Source organism: Takifugu rubripes, chromosome 6, assembly GCF_901000725.2.
Source record: "Takifugu rubripes chromosome 6, fTakRub1.2, whole genome shotgun sequence".
NCBI lineage: Eukaryota > Metazoa > Chordata > Actinopteri > Tetraodontiformes > Tetraodontidae > Takifugu > Takifugu rubripes.
The window spans coordinates 2,732,067-2,752,744 of NC_042290.1; the positions used below are offsets into that span (position 1 = coordinate 2,732,067).

General features: G+C 43.2%; 1 protein-coding gene across 1 annotated transcript in view; it reads left to right on the plus strand.

Moving 5' to 3' along the window:
- Positions 1–387: 387 nt before the first annotated feature.
- cacna1bb (calcium channel, voltage-dependent, N type, alpha 1B subunit, b) overlaps positions 388–20,678 on the plus strand; it is a 103,339-nt gene continuing 83,048 nt past the window's right edge. The window contains exons 1-5 of the mRNA XM_029837495.1: positions 388–586; positions 7,117–7,429; positions 10,078–10,359; positions 11,588–11,693; positions 14,012–14,151. Coding sequence (XP_029693355.1) covers positions 529–586; positions 7,117–7,429; positions 10,078–10,359; positions 11,588–11,693; positions 14,012–14,151 — 899 coding nt within the window. The 5' untranslated portion in view covers positions 388–528. The remainder of the gene's footprint in view (positions 587–7,116; positions 7,430–10,077; positions 10,360–11,587; positions 11,694–14,011; positions 14,152–20,678) is intronic.

The window sequence follows — 20,678 nt, forward strand, 5'->3', positions numbered from 1 at the left end:
CATCAGTGGTTCTTATCAGTTGGAAAATCTGCTGTCATAGTTCCCACTGGACATTAAAAACAAATTAATGGGATGAAATGTGGGTTTTAAATGGATCATATCACATGTCATTGTTTAAGACAAATCCAATGCTTTCAAACATGGGTACAATGGAATGTTGCCAGTCATCTTGTAGGTTTGGAGCACCAGGATAAAAAAGTCCCAGAAGGTTGAGGAGAGTTAGGCTGCGGGCCTTTTAAGGTCTCATAAACAGGCTGTTAATTGCTCCCTTCCTGGTTATCAGGCTTCATGGCCAGAAAAGGACGATAATTGAATCATTCTCTTTTTTCTCTGGTATTATTTGTTTGGACTAGCAAGACAGGAAGCAGCCTTTCCGCATTCCATGGTCGGACAAGCTTTCTCCTTGTCTGTGGTTCCCCTGCTGTGAAGACTTTCAGGAGAACCTCCTCCGGGCTTACAGTCAAGGAGTGTGCCTGAGACAAATGAACAATTGAACCTGATCTTTGCGGGCACCCCTGGAGAGCTGTGATGAGGAAAACACCTCCCAGCTCGAGATGGGCAGAGACAAGATCCTCTGTGGTTTACGGTAAGTTCTTCCCAAATTCCCGTCCTTTTTTATGGATTAATAGAGGCTGCTGAGTGTCCTAATCAACTCCACAAGTATGGACATTTATCCAGTGGGACAAAAGTATGCAAATATGAATTCAAAATGATAAACGGAGTATTACAGCCTAAATTAACTTGCAATACATAATGAGATTGTGAAAAGTGGAAATAGTGAGTCAAATAGTTGAAAAAGGCAAAAGGTAACTATAAATCACTGAAGAGCATCTTTAGTTTGTTTTTATCCAGTTATTATTTATTGAAGGTGAAATATAAACAAGAATACATCGTCAATATCAGAGATGAGGCATTTTTGTTTTCATAAATGTTGAAATATGACAGAAAAACCACGTTTGCCTCCTGCAGAATTTAATGTAGTTTCACTCAGGCGACCCGTGTGACCAGTAATACTTACAAATTGCTCCTGATAAACTCATAATTATTTTATAATAGTGCCACACTCTGACCCACACTAATCAGCAAATTCATTGCAAATCAGCAGTTCTAAAAGACAGTTTACAAAACAAACCAGTGACTCGACAAGTGGGAGAATAGTTGTTATTCCAAAATTCATCCCCACTGTCGAAGGACTATGGAATTATATTATATTCCATAGTATATGGGCAATTATTATGGAATTGCCCATTATATATACAAAACAGGCATCAATATATATATATAAAAATACACAGTTTGAGCAACATTTCATTAAAAAGGAGAGAATGTCCAAGTCTTCTTAAAAAAATCTTTAATTTGTTACTTTAAAGTGGTTGAAGCCTCATGCCAGAAGCATAAACAGCAACAAAACTGTGCCTAAAATAATTACAGCTCTAGTTAAAATATCCTTTCAAGAAGCAGAAATGATCCAACTCCACCAATTTGACGTTTTGGATTCTCCAAGCGTGTAATGTGCATCATAATCTCTCAGGTACTTTAGCAAACCAACAGCTTTACTCAGATTTCCTCCCGGATCTGCGTGCATTGGAATTACTGCGCATTATTCCGGTCCTATTCTCAGGGATACACTTGTGTCCTTCATCCAAAGTTTGGCCCAACAGAAACCTATTCTACAGCGTCATCGTGGAAGCTTCATGCAACTGGTCCCCAACAAGTCAAAAAGCTTGAATTGTCCCAAAGGTCCCACCTTAACGTTGTCATCATGCAGTGTTGATATTGGAAGTCAAACACAGATCTTTGGAGCCTCCACCCTTTATATCAACTCAAAACTGGAAGAGCAGTTCTCAACATCATAAGAGCACGTGCTCCGATCCAAAGAAGCTGCAAAGTATCGCGTTTTCTTTTCCCGTCCACAACACCAGGAGATTAGCAGATCTCCTGCCCTGCATGTGGTCTCAACACACCTGTCTGGTCGATGAGCAGAACAACCAGAACATCTGGAGTCGGAACTGGTGCAGGAACAACTGAAGTTCCTTCCAATGCCAACAACAGGAGCTCTGAACATCCAGGTGGATCTTTGAAAGATCCGTGACATGACGCCAGGAACCGAAGGCGTGATGCTGAGTTAGAATCCCTGCTTGTATCAGTCCATCCACCTGGGCCTCAGCTCCTGGAAACGTCCCGTTCTCCCAGTCTGCTCCTTCCTAAGTCGCTCAATCCTGCACACCTGTGTCTTCCCTCGGCTCATCGGCCCGATCTGGCCCACCTGTTTGGATCTCGGCGTTTTAAACCCTCCGCCTGTTGCTCAGGGGTTGCTGGGTTGTTCCTGTGTTCATGTCCAGCTCTCTGGCGTTATTCTTCCTGCTTTGATCCGACCAAGTCTTTGCCTCCTCCCTGTCTGTTCCCATTTGCCGGAGTTCTTTTATGAGGATCATCAGCCTGTGGGATTATTTTCCTGGATTGTTTTGGGGACACTGTTCTTTGAACCGAGTGTTAATAAAACCCCAAAACTGGCAAAGTTCACCCGTGGTTTTTGGGTTGCATCTGGATCCAGAAGCCTGTGACAGGTTCAAAGGATACTGTGGCTTCAGTCATGTTCCTTTTATTTGTGAAGGACCAATAAAAAAACCCACCTATTTTACAAAGCTGTTTCTTTTCCCCCTAGAGTTCTACATCCCTTTTGGGAGTGCTGGGGCCTATCCCAGCTATATCCCAGCAGGATAAACCCCTGAATGAATCGCCAGCTACGTCGCAGGGCCTGATCAGAGTATTTGGGGGTTCCGTACCTTGGCAATCCTCTGAGGGTGTCCTGGTCGGGGGAGGTGCCCTCCTGGCACATTTTCCATTCTTTGTCTGCGCTGGGACTTGAAGCAAGAACCTTCTGCTTCTCAGCCCAGTCTTCTCCAGCCTGAGCTACCACAGTTTTTAACTAGGAGAGGTTCCTTGTTTTTCTGTCTTCTCACAACCACGTATCCAGTGAGATGTCTCGGCCACCGTACTGTCCAGCCTCCCTTGATGTGCCTTCAGGGTTTGAGTGTGTGCTGTCTGGACTTGCAGAATGCGTGTGTTTTTGTTCTAAGAGTTTCAGGTTTATTGGCAGAGCTGCTCATTATTGGTGTTCTTTTCATGCCACAGCTCTGCTACTATTTGGAACATTTCTATCACACGGTCCTCAGTGATCTTCATTGGAAGTCTTGTGATTCATTGACTCTTGTTAGTGTCACTCCTGCAGTTTGCCCCATCGTTGGGATGCAACCATGTTTTCAGGTATTTTTCATCTTCCTTTCAAGTCTGCCTCCACCTTTCCCTCATATCTCCAGTCATAATCTCCAACAATCATTAGTCACCTGTGGGACAGCGGTCTTCAATCTTGTATTATTAATCAAAGTAGTCATCTTGGTGTATCTTCTTGGTCGCTCCCGGTGGCCCCAAAATGTATGATTCCAAACTAGGACCATACAAAAAGGAACTTCTCCCACATCTTTACTGGCTCAATAAATTCTTGGCCACAGCTTCCAATCTAATGAAACGCAGCAGTTTTACTACAGTATGTTTAATAATAGGCAGCTGAAGTCCAATTGGAGGGTTTCCTGACACAATAATTATATTAAAACATTTGTCTTGGGACAAACAGTTCTGACCCAGTAGAGAACTGAATGGCACTAGGCAACACACACTTCATCATACTGCTGATTAGAAGGTACAGAACTCACCAGATTCCAGAGGAGACTTTTCACCACTTGGAAATGACCGAGATTGTTGAACATGAGCCTTTTTAACAGCCAGGATCATTCAAAATATTAGATTTTTTGTCGCAGTGGTACACAGAACAAATTTTAACAAATTTGGGGGATTTTCATAAAATTGTTCCAACTGGCCAAACAAAGTGAATACAGCTCAAAAGTATTCTGGCCTGATTTGGTCAGGATGTCTGCGTATGTTCTCATTCATCAGGGTCGGCTTGATCCCAGTGAGCACCTGGACATGGTTTCTGGTTCTTGAAGACATTTCACCTCTGGGTTAGGGTCAGGGATGGAGAGGGAGTGATCATTTCTGGCTCTCCAAGTTTCTTCTCTTCCCCTCAAAGGCTTTTTAAAAGCTTTACTTATTTGTAAAAGTCTATTTTCAAACAGTTTTTCATACAAACCATTATAACTGGATAATTCCTATACATAATTTACAATCTCTCACAGGACACTACTGTGTCTACTACAATCTGGGCAGCGTCACCCATAATATTCTATTCTATTCTATTCTATTCTATTCAATTCAATTCAATTCAATTCAATTCAATTCAATTCAATTCAATTCAATTCAATTCAATTCAATTCAATTCAATTCAATCTTTATTTATATGGCACTTTTCATACACTGGGTAGCACAAAGTGCCTCACAAAGGATAAAAACAACAAAGAGAAACAAGAGAATCAAGAAAAAGGACACACACACAGATACACACACACACACAGCTGCATACACACACTCAAACACACACACCCACACACACAAACAAGCTGAGACATGGCTGGGCACTGAGACGTGAGGCGAAGGAGACGCCACCTTTGGAGGCCCATCAGGCCGAGGGAGGTCACGGTCCGTGACCACAGGTGGTAGCGCCACAAAGACCAGCCCGACCCGGACAGACCGGAGGCTCCACATCAAGGCACAGAGCCCCCTAACCACCCAGGCCAGAGCCGTCCACGGGACAGCACCCCCAGCGGTAGACCGGAAACATCTCCCAGCCAGGCAGGCCCCCATGAGGAAACACCATGAGGAAATAATAGCCCTAAGAGCTCACCTCCTACGGCCCCTTTTCCAGGTTAACCACAAATTTAAAAAACTCTTTGCTGCATGAGCTGGGCTGAGATTGTGTACGTTACAAAGGGGACAAAATAGCAAAGTACAAAACAACGCTGACATCCATGCTGTCCTTATGTAATGATGTCAGTGGGGGGTGCAGAGGAAATGTCTCTGTCCAACACCTGTTCAAAAATTGTTCTTCTAACTTGACATTAGCAGCTTCATTGACAACCCTCTTAACCCTCTAGTTGGTTGTTATCCAACACAAGGTGCTTCTCAATGGCTTCTACTGCTGCTATGGTGGGGATGCATGTGAATAGGGAATAGGGAAGTGACATCATAGGAGAGGATGATCTCACCTGGTTGTAGTTAGAGTCCGCTAACCTTATTAGCAAAGTCCTCAGAGTAAGGAAAGCAGCATCAGATTTTAGACAGGGATGTATCTCTAGAGCAGTTCAGTTGACCTCTGAACAGAGAAAAATAGTGAAAAGAAACTTTTATTTTTACTTGAATATTTTTGTTTAGCAACAATTATCTTGATTAAAATGTAAGGAAACACTTCCCACCTCTTAGTGAAAATAATATCATTTAGCCTCTCTCTACCCAGCTGGCCTGCCCCTACATGAGCCTGGTCCAGCTCAAGGTTTCTTCCTGTTAAAGAGGAGTTTTTCCTTGCCATTGTTGCTTGTTGGAGGTCAGGCCCTGGGATTCTGGAAAGGGTCCAGAAAATGTTTTGACTGTAACAGATGCTATATATATTAAAAATTGATTTATAGCCTGATATTTTCACCTTATTTTCTGAGGCCCGTCACTGTAATTAGCATAGAGAGAAAAATGGCACTTTGTCTGCATCCTGAAAAAAACATGGTTTTCATGATCACAACGGATGGAAAGAAAACTAAAATAATTAATTTGTCAGATGGCTATATTCTTATAATGCTTGTAATCATAACACCTCAATAACCCACATTATTTGAAGCCCACCCTAGGGTTAGCAGCACCGCCCTGGGAGAAGGCGGAACATTGGTAGGTCGAGAGACACGGGGGCCAGGTGAGTTGTTAACTGCTGCAGCCAGCTGGAAAACAAAGATAAGAAAACCACACAAGACGGCCAGCCGAATGCTATAATAAACCCCTCATTATGCAGAAAACTATAAACAGTCGTCTGCGAGTGAGTTGGGATGTGTGGAGAAACCCTCAGAGTCTGACGTTGAGATGTTTGGTCATGTGTTTTGAAGGAGCCCTTTTTTAGGCCAATAGCAGGATGCAGGGTCGCAGCAACCATGTTTTGATGACTGCTCTCAGTCATCCAGGTCAAAGACAATTCTTGGCTTAAGAAAATTCTACTGGACTTTGTTTAGTTTACTGAGGAGGTTCCACTTCTTATCCAAGAGGCTTCCTCAGTTCTCAATTGAGTGGTGGGGGTTATGCATGCATGCTGTCCTCCTTGGTGCCGACATGCATTAATTAAGTTTGTGAATTGTTCTGGTCATGTGATGTTGGATGTGAATGATAGTGAAACTTTCTGGGGAGGGATCCTGGGATATGACTTGACGAGCAACTGTACCTTCAGACTCCTCCTCTGTTCTGTGGAGGGTTTTCCAGGTTAACAAAGACGGCTTCTTTTTCTTGTCTTTCCAACCATCTTTCTTTGTCTGAAACATGAACATTGCTGTCTTCAAATGAATGTCTTATCTTTGAAGAGTAGCTGGACGGCTGAATTTTGTCCTGAGGAATTGGCTCTGTGCCATGCATCTGTGCACGGACTGTTTAGTGTCGCCGATGTACAGATCTGTACATTCTTCACTGCACCCGACAACATAAACAACATTATTCTATGTTGGGGTGGGATAACCACAGGATAACCACACCTTTTCAGAGATTTCCAAATGAGGTTCTTCTCCCTCTCCTGCCCCTCATCCCTTGTGCCCGCTGGTTCAGGCTTTGTATAACATCCTGCTTGTGTTGTTGAGGATGATGATGGGAGTCAAACAGAAGATACCGCTGCATGTGTATGCTCCATTTATGTAAATCAGAAAATTGTATTACTTTCAACCGTGGTACTTTACTCTGGAGATTGTGTCAAAACTAGTGGAGGCTGGAGTGATTTGGCCTTCTAAAACTGTGTTTTAGGAGGCCAATAATTCCGACATCTGTAATACGAAACATTTATGTAAACTGCATCGTGTTGCAGTTGTGGTGAAGACCATGATCGAATCCCCTCAGCACCTAATGTTGAATTTTTAATATTTTTAAATGACAAAACCACCTCTATTGGAGAACTAAAACTTAACTGTAATTGTTCCTCCATCGCAGGTGTGCGGGCAGCCACATTAGGTTACTGGCGGATGCTCACCCTCGGGGCCGAATACAGGGACACCTGGTGGGTTCCAACCACTGGGGACAGTCACCGCCTCAAAGAGCGATCAGAAGAGGAGCTGGACACGGTGACCCAGACTGACACTTGTTCTGAAGACAAAAACGACGTCCACACGTGGAGGGAATTCCATTTCAGTGGAAACAGTGAAAAATATGACACATTTCTATCCCTGGATGGTCTGAGCAGAGTGGGTCAGAGAGACGGAGTGCTTCAGATGATCAGGAAGCATGAAAACCTCAACGGCACGACGTGGGTTGTACACCGCATTTGCTACTCTTACTCTCTTTTCTGTTTTAGTATTTTATTAATTTACTGATCTTTAAAGACTGTCTGGATATTTAGGAGTTAGAATTTGGGCAGCAGACAGACATTTCTGTCAACATATTTGCCTGCCATAGATCATCAAGTTTGCATATAAGCATACAGTGGTTCCAAAGGCATTATGTATCACATAACTTCAACCACTAGATGACTCCTCGACAGCATCTGGACCATTCACAGCTGCCAGGACGTGATCTGATACTGTAGCTACTGGTTAGTTTATTTAAACAATGTGGCAGAATACAGGTTTTAACAGGTTAACTAAGGAGGATGGGTCAGACCATTTAAAACCGTATAGGTTAAAAGGAGGGTTTTATAATCCGCTCTGGTCTGGATAAGCAACAAGTGCACAAACGCTAAGACCAGAGTTGTGTGGCTGTGTTCACTGGTTCTGATCAAAATTCTGGCTGCAGCGTCCTGAACAAGCTTAAGATTACCGATAGCAGATCCAGGGAGGCCGGACATGAGTCTAGAAGACAACGGAGCAGGGAGGACAATTTCAGCTATGTGATGAGACAAAACTGAGTGACTTTTAGCAACGTTATGGAGATGATTTGGAAATTTCCCCCATTTGAGGCTGAAAAGCTAAAGTAGGGTCAAAGATGAGTACTAAGTTTCTTATCTTTAAACTCTACATGATCATACATCCATCATAGAGCTTGATCCAAAGGTTGATTTCATTACATTTGCCTCTAGATCACAAGTCCAGAGATCCTCAGCAGCATGTACAATTGGATTTATTCTGCATAGCACTGACATTTCAGACCACATTTATCCTGCCAGAGCAGATAAAAACAAAACAAAAGATAAATATAAAAAAAGAGGGCCAAAGGCAGAACCTTGTGGCACGCCAGAGCTCCGATTGGAGCATTCCTGTCAAGTAAATACGAACAGAACCATGAGAGTGCCGACCCTTGGACTCCCCAGTGTTCTAGCTTATGTAAGAGGGTAAGTTGATCTAGAGCATCAAACACTGCCTTAAAAATGGGAATGAAGATGGAAGAGTGGAGACATGTCAATGGTTAGCCAGGACCAGTGGGCCAGAGTTGGGGTTTTTTGAGCACCTTTTTAGTGATTGCAGATTTCTATGCTAATGGCACAGTCCCCTCAGACAGAGACATGTTGAAGATGGTGCGATCATGACCAAAGACGCGAAAAAGCTCTTAAAGATCTTAAAGAAATGACTTTTTTTCCACTGCCACTGTATTAGATTAATCATCCAGACAAGTTTTTAAATGATCAGAAATTGCAGAAGCTTTTTCACCCAGCTAAATGCTTGTAAATACACTATAAATGCTAATATGAATGTATGTTTTTTCCCCTTTGAACTGATAAAATGAAATTGCATACATTCACTAATGTAACAGGTCAGTCATTGCATCCTACATCAATTTGGAGACACAACTTATCTCCTCATTTCACAGTGTGGCTCTTGATGGTTGTGGTGTGGTAGCTGTTGCGTCTATGTGGTAACTCTCAAAAACAATGACTGGAAATTGCAGCAAAAATGCTTTTATATCAACACGTATCGGATATTATTCTCTTCCCGGCACAAGCGTCATCTCCACGAAATGTCACATAGTTAGAAAGAGCCCAGGGGCAATTAACTTCAACCTAAACTCATAGTGTTCTGTAAAACCCTGCATAGCTGTTAATTAAAACATGGGATCACAGTCTCAGTATAATAACTAAAGCAGAAGTGGCATGTTTGAATATTGAAATCAGAATCTATCAGTGGCAAAATAAAATCTAGTCTCTCATTTGTGATTAAATGAGTTTCAGCCCGCGAATGTTTGATTTCATGCAAATGCTTTATTCGTTCTCCTCAGCACTCAGATAAAGGCAACACGGCACTTAAGACTTTTACGAGATGGAGTTTTAAAGACACATCGATTCGCCCTGATGTTTTGACCCGTGCAGGCTCTGGTGAACTTCATCACTTGTAAAGTCTTTTATAAGCAGCCAGCAGACTGACGCTCCGCACGCTCGCCTCACCGATAGGCCTGTTCTGATCACATGCGCGCTTCCTTATTTCCTCTAAGGACTTGCTTTATTGCCTTCAGCCCCCATCCAGCGAGCGATCAAATAGGAATCACTGCCCGTGTTGGATTGTCTTACCTTTTGTTGTCAGTAGGAAAGGAAAACCGAGGAATTTCAGCGTTTTTCCCCTGCTTATTTGGCGCGACACTGAACGTTTCAACTGGTGTTTGGATGCTGGCACGATGCTGTCAGGATTTTGGACAGAGAGGGGCTGATCTGCTGTCATTCCGTTTCCCCGTTTCCCACCCTCGGATCCACAAATCGGATGGAATGGTTTTATCCGCCTCAGTGAAGTGAACCTTGCTGCCGAAGCGCGTTGTTCGATTCATTAATTCGTTTTTTAACTTGTGCCGCAGAGGATGGATGAATGGAGAGAAGCGGGGGAGCGCGGTCTCAAATGAGGCCACTTTTTGATTTCTTGATTGCAGAGCGCTGCACCCTCTGGTTTGGATGAAATGTGTTTGTTGTGATGCGTCTCCCCTCTATTCCCACTGACATCACTTTGGATTTTCCCTTTCGGATCCGTGCGTTTCCAGAATGGCTCGATTCGCTGAAGATCTGCCCACCCGCTATGGAGGCAGCGCAGGCGGCGGAGGGAGAGGCGGACCGGGCACCGGGAGAGGGGGAGCCAGGGCTGGCGGTGCCGCTCCGGGTGGCCAGAGGGTTTACAAGCAGTCGATGGCACAAAGAGCACGGACAATGGCCATTTACAACCCGAACCCCGTCAAACAGAACTGCCTCACCGTCAACCGCTCCCTCTTCATCTTCCGCGAAGACAATCTCATCAGGAAGTACGCAAAACGAATAACAGAGTGGCCATATCCTTCCCCCAGCAGAGCAGGTGCATCTGGAGCCTGCCCGGTGCAAATCCTTGCTTGGCAACCGCGCATAAATGTTTGCAAATCAGAAACCGTGGAGTGTAATCTCGGGTTTAGTGTTGGCCCACGGTCACATCTGCAGCTACAGTGTTGGCACCTGTCGCTGCGCGTATTGCTGAGCAACATGACACAAAGATGTTTTCACAGTCACTTAACATTGATCCCATTGTGGTCTCTTCCTAGTTCAGCAAACATCGACATAGAAGTTGTGTTTTGGAGTTGTTGTTGTTTTTTATATATATGTAAAGTGTCTACAGGGCGAAAAGACACCGCTGCTTGACGTAGCTGTGAATCCGAGTGCGTAAACCCGCTCACTTCGTGGCGTGGCTGCTTTCGCCGAGTGCGCATGTCCTTCTGTGGGTTAAATGCGTTTAGTATCTGTAAAAGGAAGCCGCGGGTCCAGGATCGCAGCCCGCCTCGTCGTCTTGCAGTTGGGAGCCTTCTCCATGGTGCTGAAGTCGCCCACACTCCTCCAGCACTGCTCAAATGTGCCCGGAAACCGATTCAAGACGCACTCGGATCTCAATGTTTAATGGTCCTGAAGCCTTTCCCTGAGGGTGGATAAACTGTCCAGGAAGTTAGCCTCCAAGAAGCACTTAAGCAATTGTAGAAGCCCATTTTTGCCTTTAAATCAAATTCAAACAACCACAAACCTGTGATAATGTTGATTTCTGGTTTAGGTTTTCAGTGTAGGCTGGGACATTTCTACTTGAAATGCAATGTGATCAAAACCAGATTCCCCATTGGACCACATCGGAACCGTAAACATTAGCATTTTCATTGTCAGGAAAAACAATGTTATAATAGCAGGGCCACTGTGTCCTCTGGAAAATCTTCCTTCGTCTTGGCTGTAACGTCTATAAGTTGCCTCCCTTGCAATTCATAGGTCCTCAATAGGCCCTGACCTGAAGGCAATGACCCAGTGGAGATGCAGAGCAGAGTGAGCCAAGCATTGAAAATGGTTGGAAATGATCAGCCATGTGGAAGGATCATGAGCTGATGTATAGGATGCCTTCTAACAAGTCCAACCAGTATGCGATTCAAGGTTTGAGCTTTGTTGAAGAGAATAATCACAATCTTAGTGGAATTCCCATAAAAAAAGAACCCAGTCCGTGATGTGAATGAAATGAATGCATTTTGATGTTCAACTTTTCCTTAACCTTTACACTCCATTTGAGTACATGATCCTGGCTACAATTATAGCCAACTGCATCGTTCTGGCCCTGGAGCAGCATCTACCTGCCAGCGACAAGACCCCAATGTCAGAACGACTGGTGAGTTCTACAACATTCCTTCTTTGCTCATCATACTATTAAAAATAAATGAATGTTTAAAAAGTGCTCAGGATTGGAGCGCCCCAGTCTCCCTAGCAATCATTAAACACCCAATATGCATTCAGATACTAAAGCACACACACACTGGGTGTTTGTGTTTTATCAGTATGCTAGCTTTGATGCCTTATGGTTGCTCCTGGTCTCTGTTACAGTGGGTGACATATGCATTTAGTTAAGCGCAACATTTTGAACTTTGACAGAAACTTTGCACAACTAACCAGTTTTGAAAAAGAGGGCAGAGCTGTTGCCGCAAAGGGAGGTCGAGTGGCACATCCTCCCCTGTTTTCCAAGAAAAAATAATAGCCAGCGCAAAATAAAACCGAGTGGTGTGCAGCATCATGGGTCAGCGCTCTGCAGCATGTGTTTTTAAATCGCTCGGGGGACTTTGACTTCACAGAAGTAGCCAGAGACCAAGAGCTGGGTGGAAAAAGTTAATGAATTCATTTTACATTTAGGACCTGCGTTGCAAATTCAGGAAGGAAAAAACATTAGAAAGGAGCAGAATGATCAGGTCTTCAGTTCCATTATGACGAACAGAGCACAGAGCAGTGCCCCTTCCCCCCCCCCGAAGAATCATTTTAATTAGTCCAATCCATCAGCTACTCACTGGCCTCTACCAAAAGAAAAACAGGCAGCTGTAATTGGAGCGGATCATTGGACATTTTCAAGCCAGTATTCTGGAGTCTCAATCAACATTGTGGAATTTCCTCATCCTCTTTCATGTATTTACAACTCAAACAAATGATGCATTATATATTCAAATGTGTCACTAAATCATCATGTATGACTTACAATTCTTTTGTTTTTACCCCATGCTAAATGCTACATAGTTGCTGGCTCCTCTCGCTTCTCCTACTGGTCCCATTTATCTGCTCTTCCATAACATTAACAGAAAACCTCATCATTTTACCCTCAACACCTTCATCTTACAGTACAGTAACTCCCATCCGACATCTATTACCGCCGCATGTTGTCTGCAGTCTGCCGATGCTAGAGGGAGAGGTCACATTTCTTATCGTCCGGCCTGTCGCACTGCTTTTATGTGATTATTTATGTTGGACGCTGGGTGAGGCTGGGGGTTGGGGACAGTCACTGTCAGGGTGCACCGTGCTGGGCGTAAGAGAGAACGAGTGAGGAGAGGCTTAGTGCAGGCGTGAGAGATCCTCTGCACATTACCCCAGGCTCTTGGAGATATTAATGGAGGCAAAGAAAAAAAGTGTCATGTCATTGCTGATGCAGCTGGCTCAGTTTAAGCGGGGCCCAGGGTGCACGTAACCGCGCACGCCAATGAGAACCTGCGACACGCTGGTGATTGATTGACACTTTCAGGGAGCGATGCAAATCAATCCTGTTCAGTCATGTGTGCCCTGCATATGCTCTGAGTGCCAAAGTGTCCTTTCAAACAGATTTTTTTCCTGTCCCGCTGCATTAATATTATGCTTCCGATGTCACTAAAGGGGCACTTCAGCAGGCCACCCCCCCCTCCTATTGTATTATGTGCTTTCTTAATATCGTTTGAGCAGCTCAAGGGCTTTTCTGGTTCTTCAAAATATTAACTGGAGGACCAAAAGTCTTGTATATGTGCTCTTCTGTTTTGCCATAAGAGGTTCCGAGTACTCTAATGGTCACTCGACGTCACAATAATAGCAAAATATCCACTTTACTCTCTGGTCGACACCAGTATCAGTTTGTTTGCTCCCACGGGCCATTTCTATTCTTCTAGGAGCTTTGGGTCCTTGACAGACACGTTGTCATGCAATGATGATTTTCTGGTTGCACCAACTGCATCGCTAATTTGCTCTTCTTGTGAAACCAAGCAGCCACCTGGTTTACTTAAGTGTCCCTCTAATCAGCCCTCTGCTCTGGCAACCTTTTTCAAGATTCAAGATTCAAGAGTACTTTATTGATCCCTGTAGGGGGTGTCCATCAGGGAAATTAGCACATTTTTAAACAGCATTGCGTTACAGCCTGGCCTGACTTATATTCAATGAGCAGGCGCTCCTTTCACTCAGCAATGCTGATAACGCAATCCTGAGCGTGAATGTTTTTTTCTTATTGTATCGGCCATTTATTCATTTGAAGGGGGATTCGCCGTCTTCGTTCTTGAGCAGGAAATGAAACGAGTCTTCCATTTCTGCTACTGACCCAATCCTTTTTTTTATTTTCTTAACGCTTCAGCTACCGTACGCTTGCTTTGAACAAAAACATGTGCCCCGCTCATTCTAATGTCCTCTTTGATTCTCCCTGTCTTTCTGTAGGATGACACAGAGCCTTACTTTATTGGAATATTCTGTTTTGAAGCTGCCATTAAGATCATCGCCCTGGGCTTTGCGTTTCACAAAGGCTCGTACCTCCGCAACGGCTGGAATGTAATGGACTTTGTGGTCGTCCTATCAGGGTAAGTCAGTCGCCCGCCGGGTGTCAGCTGAAGATGGAAGTCAGAAGCCAAAGAGTGGTTTCTTTTGTGTGTGCTGCTGAGTGCCCGGAGAGTGAGTCTAGAGGAGTCACCTTCTTTCTGTAGTTGTTAAACAAGTAGCTCTGGTTTGGGAAGATGTGACGACACAGCTTTTAATGGCATCGCCAGTCTCGCCCTCCTGGGTGGCTTATGTGAGGGGACGTGCAGCTGTCCCTGGACAGATTGTGTGGCTCTCCAGTTCTGCCACTTGGAAATCTTATGGTGCCTGTTTTGCACCATCACCCCCAAATGTAAGACCAGAGCTGGAGTTTTTATGATCATAGTTGGTTTTAAATTTAAATATTATGCCATAAAGGTGGGGAGAATCAGGGTTCAGAGATGATCTGAGCTGAAATGCTTGGAGGCCTGCTTGAGATGGGGAGTTTGGGATCATATAGGCAGCCACACCAGGACAAACTGGAGAGTGAGGTTCATCTTTAGGGATGCTCCAGTGCAGTCTCTGGTCTCCTGGGGAGGCAGATGACAGGATACAGGATACACATCTTTATATTATGGTAATTACCTGAATGTCATTTTGATGAATTTCTGGAGTAACAAAAACAACAGAAACAAACAAAGACTTCCATATTTGTTTTTACATTTCATGGTCTCTTATCTACAAACAATACAGATTTCAGCAAAAATAACCTTTATTTGATGACATAATCATGTTTTTTTTTTTTTTTTTTAATGGGGCACCAAAATGATTTCTTTCTTTCCGGTTTGAAGACACTGTCAGTGTTGATGTCAGACAAGGTCCTCGTTAGCGTCGCAGCAAGCAACAATGGCAGATGATGGGAATGATGGCGTCCTGTCGGAGGCAGAATCAGTCGATATTTCATCAGACTTGCCGGAGAATTCACATCAGTATGTTGATGATGCCTTTGAAAAGAAAGGAAATCCCAGCAGAGATTTTCCCTCTGCTGTTTCGAGCCAGTGCTACCTATAGAAAAGGGCGGCTCCAGAGTTCCGTGCACGTGCATTTCACCGCCACAATTTCTTTTTGCTCCTTACAACTCAAATGTTTATTGAAAGATCAGGTACAATGAATATGCAAGTTAGGTTGTGTTGAGGAAGCATGTAGGCGTGTGCGTCTTCACTTGTAGAACGGCGCTCAGATGTTACGCGTATCCAAGCGACAGAGAGCACGTGAGAGAGGACGTGCACGTGTATGCACAGCTTGTTTGGACAGTCAAGTAAAGTAAAGAAACAGGAATACAACAGCTCGTTAGCTGACAGGCTACATGTTGACTTTGCCCTTGAATACAAAGATTGGATAATTAAAGGATTAATTGCGTCCACTGTGTCATAAGAGCTTAACTTTGACACTTAAATATTAGAAGTTTGGGTTTTAAACTGGCATTTTAAGTGTCCAAGGATCCTGTATTGCAGCTACAGGTGTGACGATTATAGAAAATCAAATTGCTTGAATATTCTGTGAATAATTCTGTGCATCTATCAATGACATTGTATTTTTGCCAACATCATTGTGTTAAAACATTCTCCCACTTACACCTATTTAGGACTGAAAATCCAGACCAGAATATGGTTGTTGAGGTGGATAATGAACAATGATGGGTGCCGTTTGGTGGACTTGAATTACTGGCAAGCATCTGGCCCAGAAAAAGGCAGCGTTTTCTTTGTGGTGGCCGAAAATATATCCGGAAAAGTATTCAAAATAAAAGGTCAATCATAGGCATAAAGCTTTATTTTCTAGCTCGGATCATACTGTTCTCTCTCCTCAATTGTTTGGGGAGCGACTACAGTCACAATCGATTTCTGTGCCTGCAAACCAAACGGAGAGCACCTGCTACAGGCACACACCAGCACAAAGACTGTTTGTTTAGACTGTCGTGATAGGGGACGAGTTGACAGTGTTTTATTTTAGGATGCTGTGTAGGTAAATGGTTCCAGGGTTCCCCAATCATATGGGAGTTCCTGTGCTTTTGATGGATTGACATTTCAATTTTTAATCATCAATGGTTATCACTCACATTACAGAAATTCCCTGTGAGTTGCCCGGTGTACTGAGCAAATGGGAAAACTTGATGAATAATGTGTTGGGAACTGAGGAGGAATGACAGTAGAATTCAAAACTCGTGCAACTTTCGGGACCACAGGGAGGAGCACGTACAGGCGAAGGCAGGTCCCCCCTCAATGAATCGCCAGGTCATTGCAGGGTTTGTGTCTTCGGGTCCTCAGCAGTGCCCTGAAGGTGTTGTGGCACCTTCTTCTACTACCAGAACAACTTCCGTGTTTTGTCCACACTGGGACCTGAACCGAGAACCATCTGCTTCTCCACCCAGTTCCCCAACACACTGACTACCACCGCTGAGATGGCCCAATCCGTCGTCTTCATCAACTCGAAATATGAGACAAAAGCCAGTGAAAGTTTTACAAATGTAAAAGCCGTTGCCAGATAAAGTTAATATGTTGGCTAAAATGTTAAAATGAGGTACAAATAAATGGAAAAGTGGTGGAGTCGCTGAGTAGAATGGATTTATATTCTCTTAATTTCCCCATTATCTGCTGAGTTGGAAGCTGTGAAGCTAACATTAGCATTGCATTTAGCCACAGTTTCTTCAAAGTCCCAATCAGCTAAAGGAAGAAGCACTTTGTTTGCTACTAGAGCCGAGTCCATAGTACAGCTTCACCTGCACGGCATTTTGTTGAACCCGTCATGTGCGCTGGTTGTTACACTCTCAAAAGGTTGACTTCATTCTTGACATTATAGTTTGACTTTGTTTTTGACATTGCATTTGGACTTTATTCTTGACATTTCGATTTCATTCTCGAATTGCATGATAACAAAGAAATGTACCCGCTCTTCTTTTTCTCTTCTGTAGAGAGTCGTGGATTTGGAACAAAATAAATCCGAAAAAGCTGAGAGCATATAAAAACGTTATATAGCGTTTAATAATAACTAAATAGAACATAAAACCTTAAAACTTTAGCGAAACAATTTCCAGCATTTTTCCTTTATTTTCTTTGATGAAAAAAGTCAACAAAGGTAACAGCTCTAGGCAGAAAGAAACTAACTCAACTAAGGTCATTTATTTCAAGAAAATGGGGGGATTTGTGAGCAATTGTTTTCTTTTATGAAAGCAACAAAATCCTTTGAGCACAGCAAAGGTTTCCAGACAAAGGTGTAGAAACTTGCATTTGGTAATCTTTTGTGTAGAAACATTTCTTTGCTATTAAGTCGTTTGATGGAGACATTTTGATGTCTTGCTGGTGGTCATCTAGATTTGCTTTGGTATGTAAATAACTGAAATCAAGAAATCAATTTTTTTTAATAATAAAGCTGCGTTTGCTTTGGGAGCCACGTGTTGCATCAGTCATGAAATATTCCCATTGTAGTTGAAAAACACTAAAAGTCACTCAGAAATATCACTTACATAGGCAACAAAATGACAACAATAATATTTAAACAAATGCTGATAAGTTTCTTCTATCTATTGCTGACTCAGCGGGATTCAAATGAACCATTATTTTGTACATGTGTGCATTTGGTGTGTTGCTTAGCAACCAGCCATTGTTTCCACAGCCTGATTGGGGGTTTCTTTGTGTTCCGCTCTGATTGCTTTGTGCTCAACACGCTCCTGTGGGATCCAGGGAGGTCGGAGGTTTCCAGACTGAGCCCACATCAATGGCAAATTGATCAGCTCACCTCCGAATGGTTGGTTTCACTGGATCACAGCATAGGCAGATGTGATCCCTGGAGAAACTCAAGTGATTAAAGATGTCTAGCGGTGTGCTGGGGTGCTCAGCCCGGGGAAGAGGATTAAACAGACTTTAGTCGCACCTGAGTGTTGTCACATGACGGCACAGGCTTTAGAGCCTTATCTTATATTTAACCAGCTAAAATTTAAGTGGACGCTATCTATCAATACGTAAGTCATTGATCATTTCAAAGCCGGGGGATAGGGACGGGAATTTATTGACCCATCTGGAAGAAAGATAATTTAAAGAGATCATTTTGTCTGTGCTTTGAGAGGAGAAATACACAATTCTGCTTAATTTTGAATAAAGCAGCCTCACTTATATAACATCTTATAATGCACAGCTCAACCATCAGTTGGGGTGCTTTCTCAAAGTCTAAGATGCCGCCCACCTCCACCCCAATTCCAGTGTTTATCTCTTCGGATAATTATATTGTTACAGTGATTCAATCAGAATGAAATGATAGTGTGGCTTGAGGCAGTGGCAGACCTTTAATCCGTCCCCATCAAGCATTAAAAGCCTCTAATAAGACAATAAATCTGCCTGGCTTGCAAAGACAATCAATAAAACACTGAGGAAGACTGAGCACTGATGAGGAGTCATACACAGCAAATCATACGCAGCAAGAGGGAGCGCCAGAAAGCTGCTTAGAATATCATTTCTTCAAGCATCTTTCGCGATTAATGGTGCGAAGCAGCGTGCTGACAGAAACCTGGGACTCCTGACTCTGGCTGAATAAAAAAAATCCATGCAGGAAGGGAATAAATTACACGTCGGCTTATTTAAATTAGCAGGCCGGACTCAGTAAGAGTCCATTACCTTTACAGTTTATATACGCCTGTTTTATCTGTTTTGTGGACAGTTCATTAAGTTCTGAAATAGGGCTAATATAAATCAAAAGAAAGTGGGATAATTAGCAGGATAGAGCATAATTAGTCCTTCAAATGATCCAATTTGGCAGTTTTAAACTTAATCAGTGACTCTGAAGGATGTTCAAGGCTTGAGATAAAAAGTGGTCTCACTCAAATAGACAAAGGAAAAAGGTACGCATCTAACAGGATGACGCCGCAGCAATAAAGTAGCAAATAAATGCATTTTTCTCACACACTGACGACAAAAGCCAGACTCGGTTGCGATGCAGCAGGTGTGTCTCATCACGATAAAAAGAATGGACACCTTAAAATGCTGCTCATCATACTCTAGACGTCATTGCTCACTTCAGAACACACGGCTGCCGGTCCTAATGTCGATTTTCCACATATACCATATGGACTGGAAGATATATTATAGGTCGGCATCGGCTTCTGCCTCTCTGTTACCTCGGATTCTTTTAAAATGTAATTTACCTTACTTTGGTGTTTACCATAAAGTGCAGCAAACTGGAAAATAGCAGATGCTGGAGATAAGGCCTGAGACCAACAGAACGCGGTGCTGTAGTCTAGACATCATACTTGCAACTCTGTAAATGATTTCAAATAACAAATGCGGCACTAAATTTACAGGCATATGAATATAAGACACACAAATACTCCAATCTTAGTCTGTTATGAATCTCTGCTCATCTTAGCCCATCTGTTTCTTGTATTTAACTAAGAAATCCATTCTACCCCATACTGGAAATGCACCGTTCCAATAGATTCTATATTTATATTCTGCTCTTGCCGTAGTGCCCCTGCACCATGTGCATCAGTGTTTCTCCTTTTAACCTCGCCGCTTTTGCTAGCTAAACATTACAGCTATTGACTAAAGCCTCAAATGGCCTTTTACTGCCCATGTAAACTCTATGGCAACCGCAGTCTGAAGCTCCTGGGTGAAGTCATTGAGAACAATATTCCCACTGTCATCTCCAGGGAAACAAGAGCGGGGGCATTTGTTTTTATTTATTTATGTGGATCTTTAATTCGATGGTAAGTGGTCTGGGTGAGAGTCGGCGCTTGTATCATCTTCAAAGTTGTGATTTCTTTTCATGTGCCTCTGTGGCGGTGGGGCTCCACACAATGGGGGCCTTCAAAGTATAGTTTTACACACACGCAGGGGTCGGATTACTTTAGCTTAGCCTCACACCCTGCCGCCATGAATACATGCTGCCTTTGAACGTCTGCCACGGTGTGAGCAAAAGATGTTGTGTATTATTGTTGCGTATTATGTGTCAGCCTGTCATTTATTTTGCTTTACAATCTCTGCTGTCTGAGAGGGACAAACACTGTATGATATCATCTGACCGATAGCTTGATAGGCTGCCCAGATGAGGAATCTCAGCAATTTCTCCTGTGCACGAGTCTCCATGAGCATTTTGTTTCGATTGTAGAAAAGAGAGCAAAGAGCCTGTTTCATAAAGGTTTTTAATTAGTCTCTTAATTAATCTGTATGTGGAACATACAATAAATGAGTCAATTAGTGGGTCATCTCTAATTGTGTTTAAAACCAGGAGCACTTGGCCTTTGGCAGTTAGTTATTATCAAGGTAATTTTATCATAATTTTATCAACACTTCTGTCTGACACAAAAGCACAAGAAGGAAAAAAGCTGGTATTTTATTGTTTAAAATATTGGAAATATCAAGGCCGACATCCCAGCCAGGTTTTCTGTCCTACCAGGTTGACGACTTGGCCTTGTGTCCAGAACCACTCCCTGTCCCCTACATAGCTCCCTCAATAGTGTGCACGCCATTGTGAGGGGTTTCCAAATGGTGAAATAATGCATTGTGAGAAGCAATGGACAAGTGATGCTTCCAAACAAAGCAATATA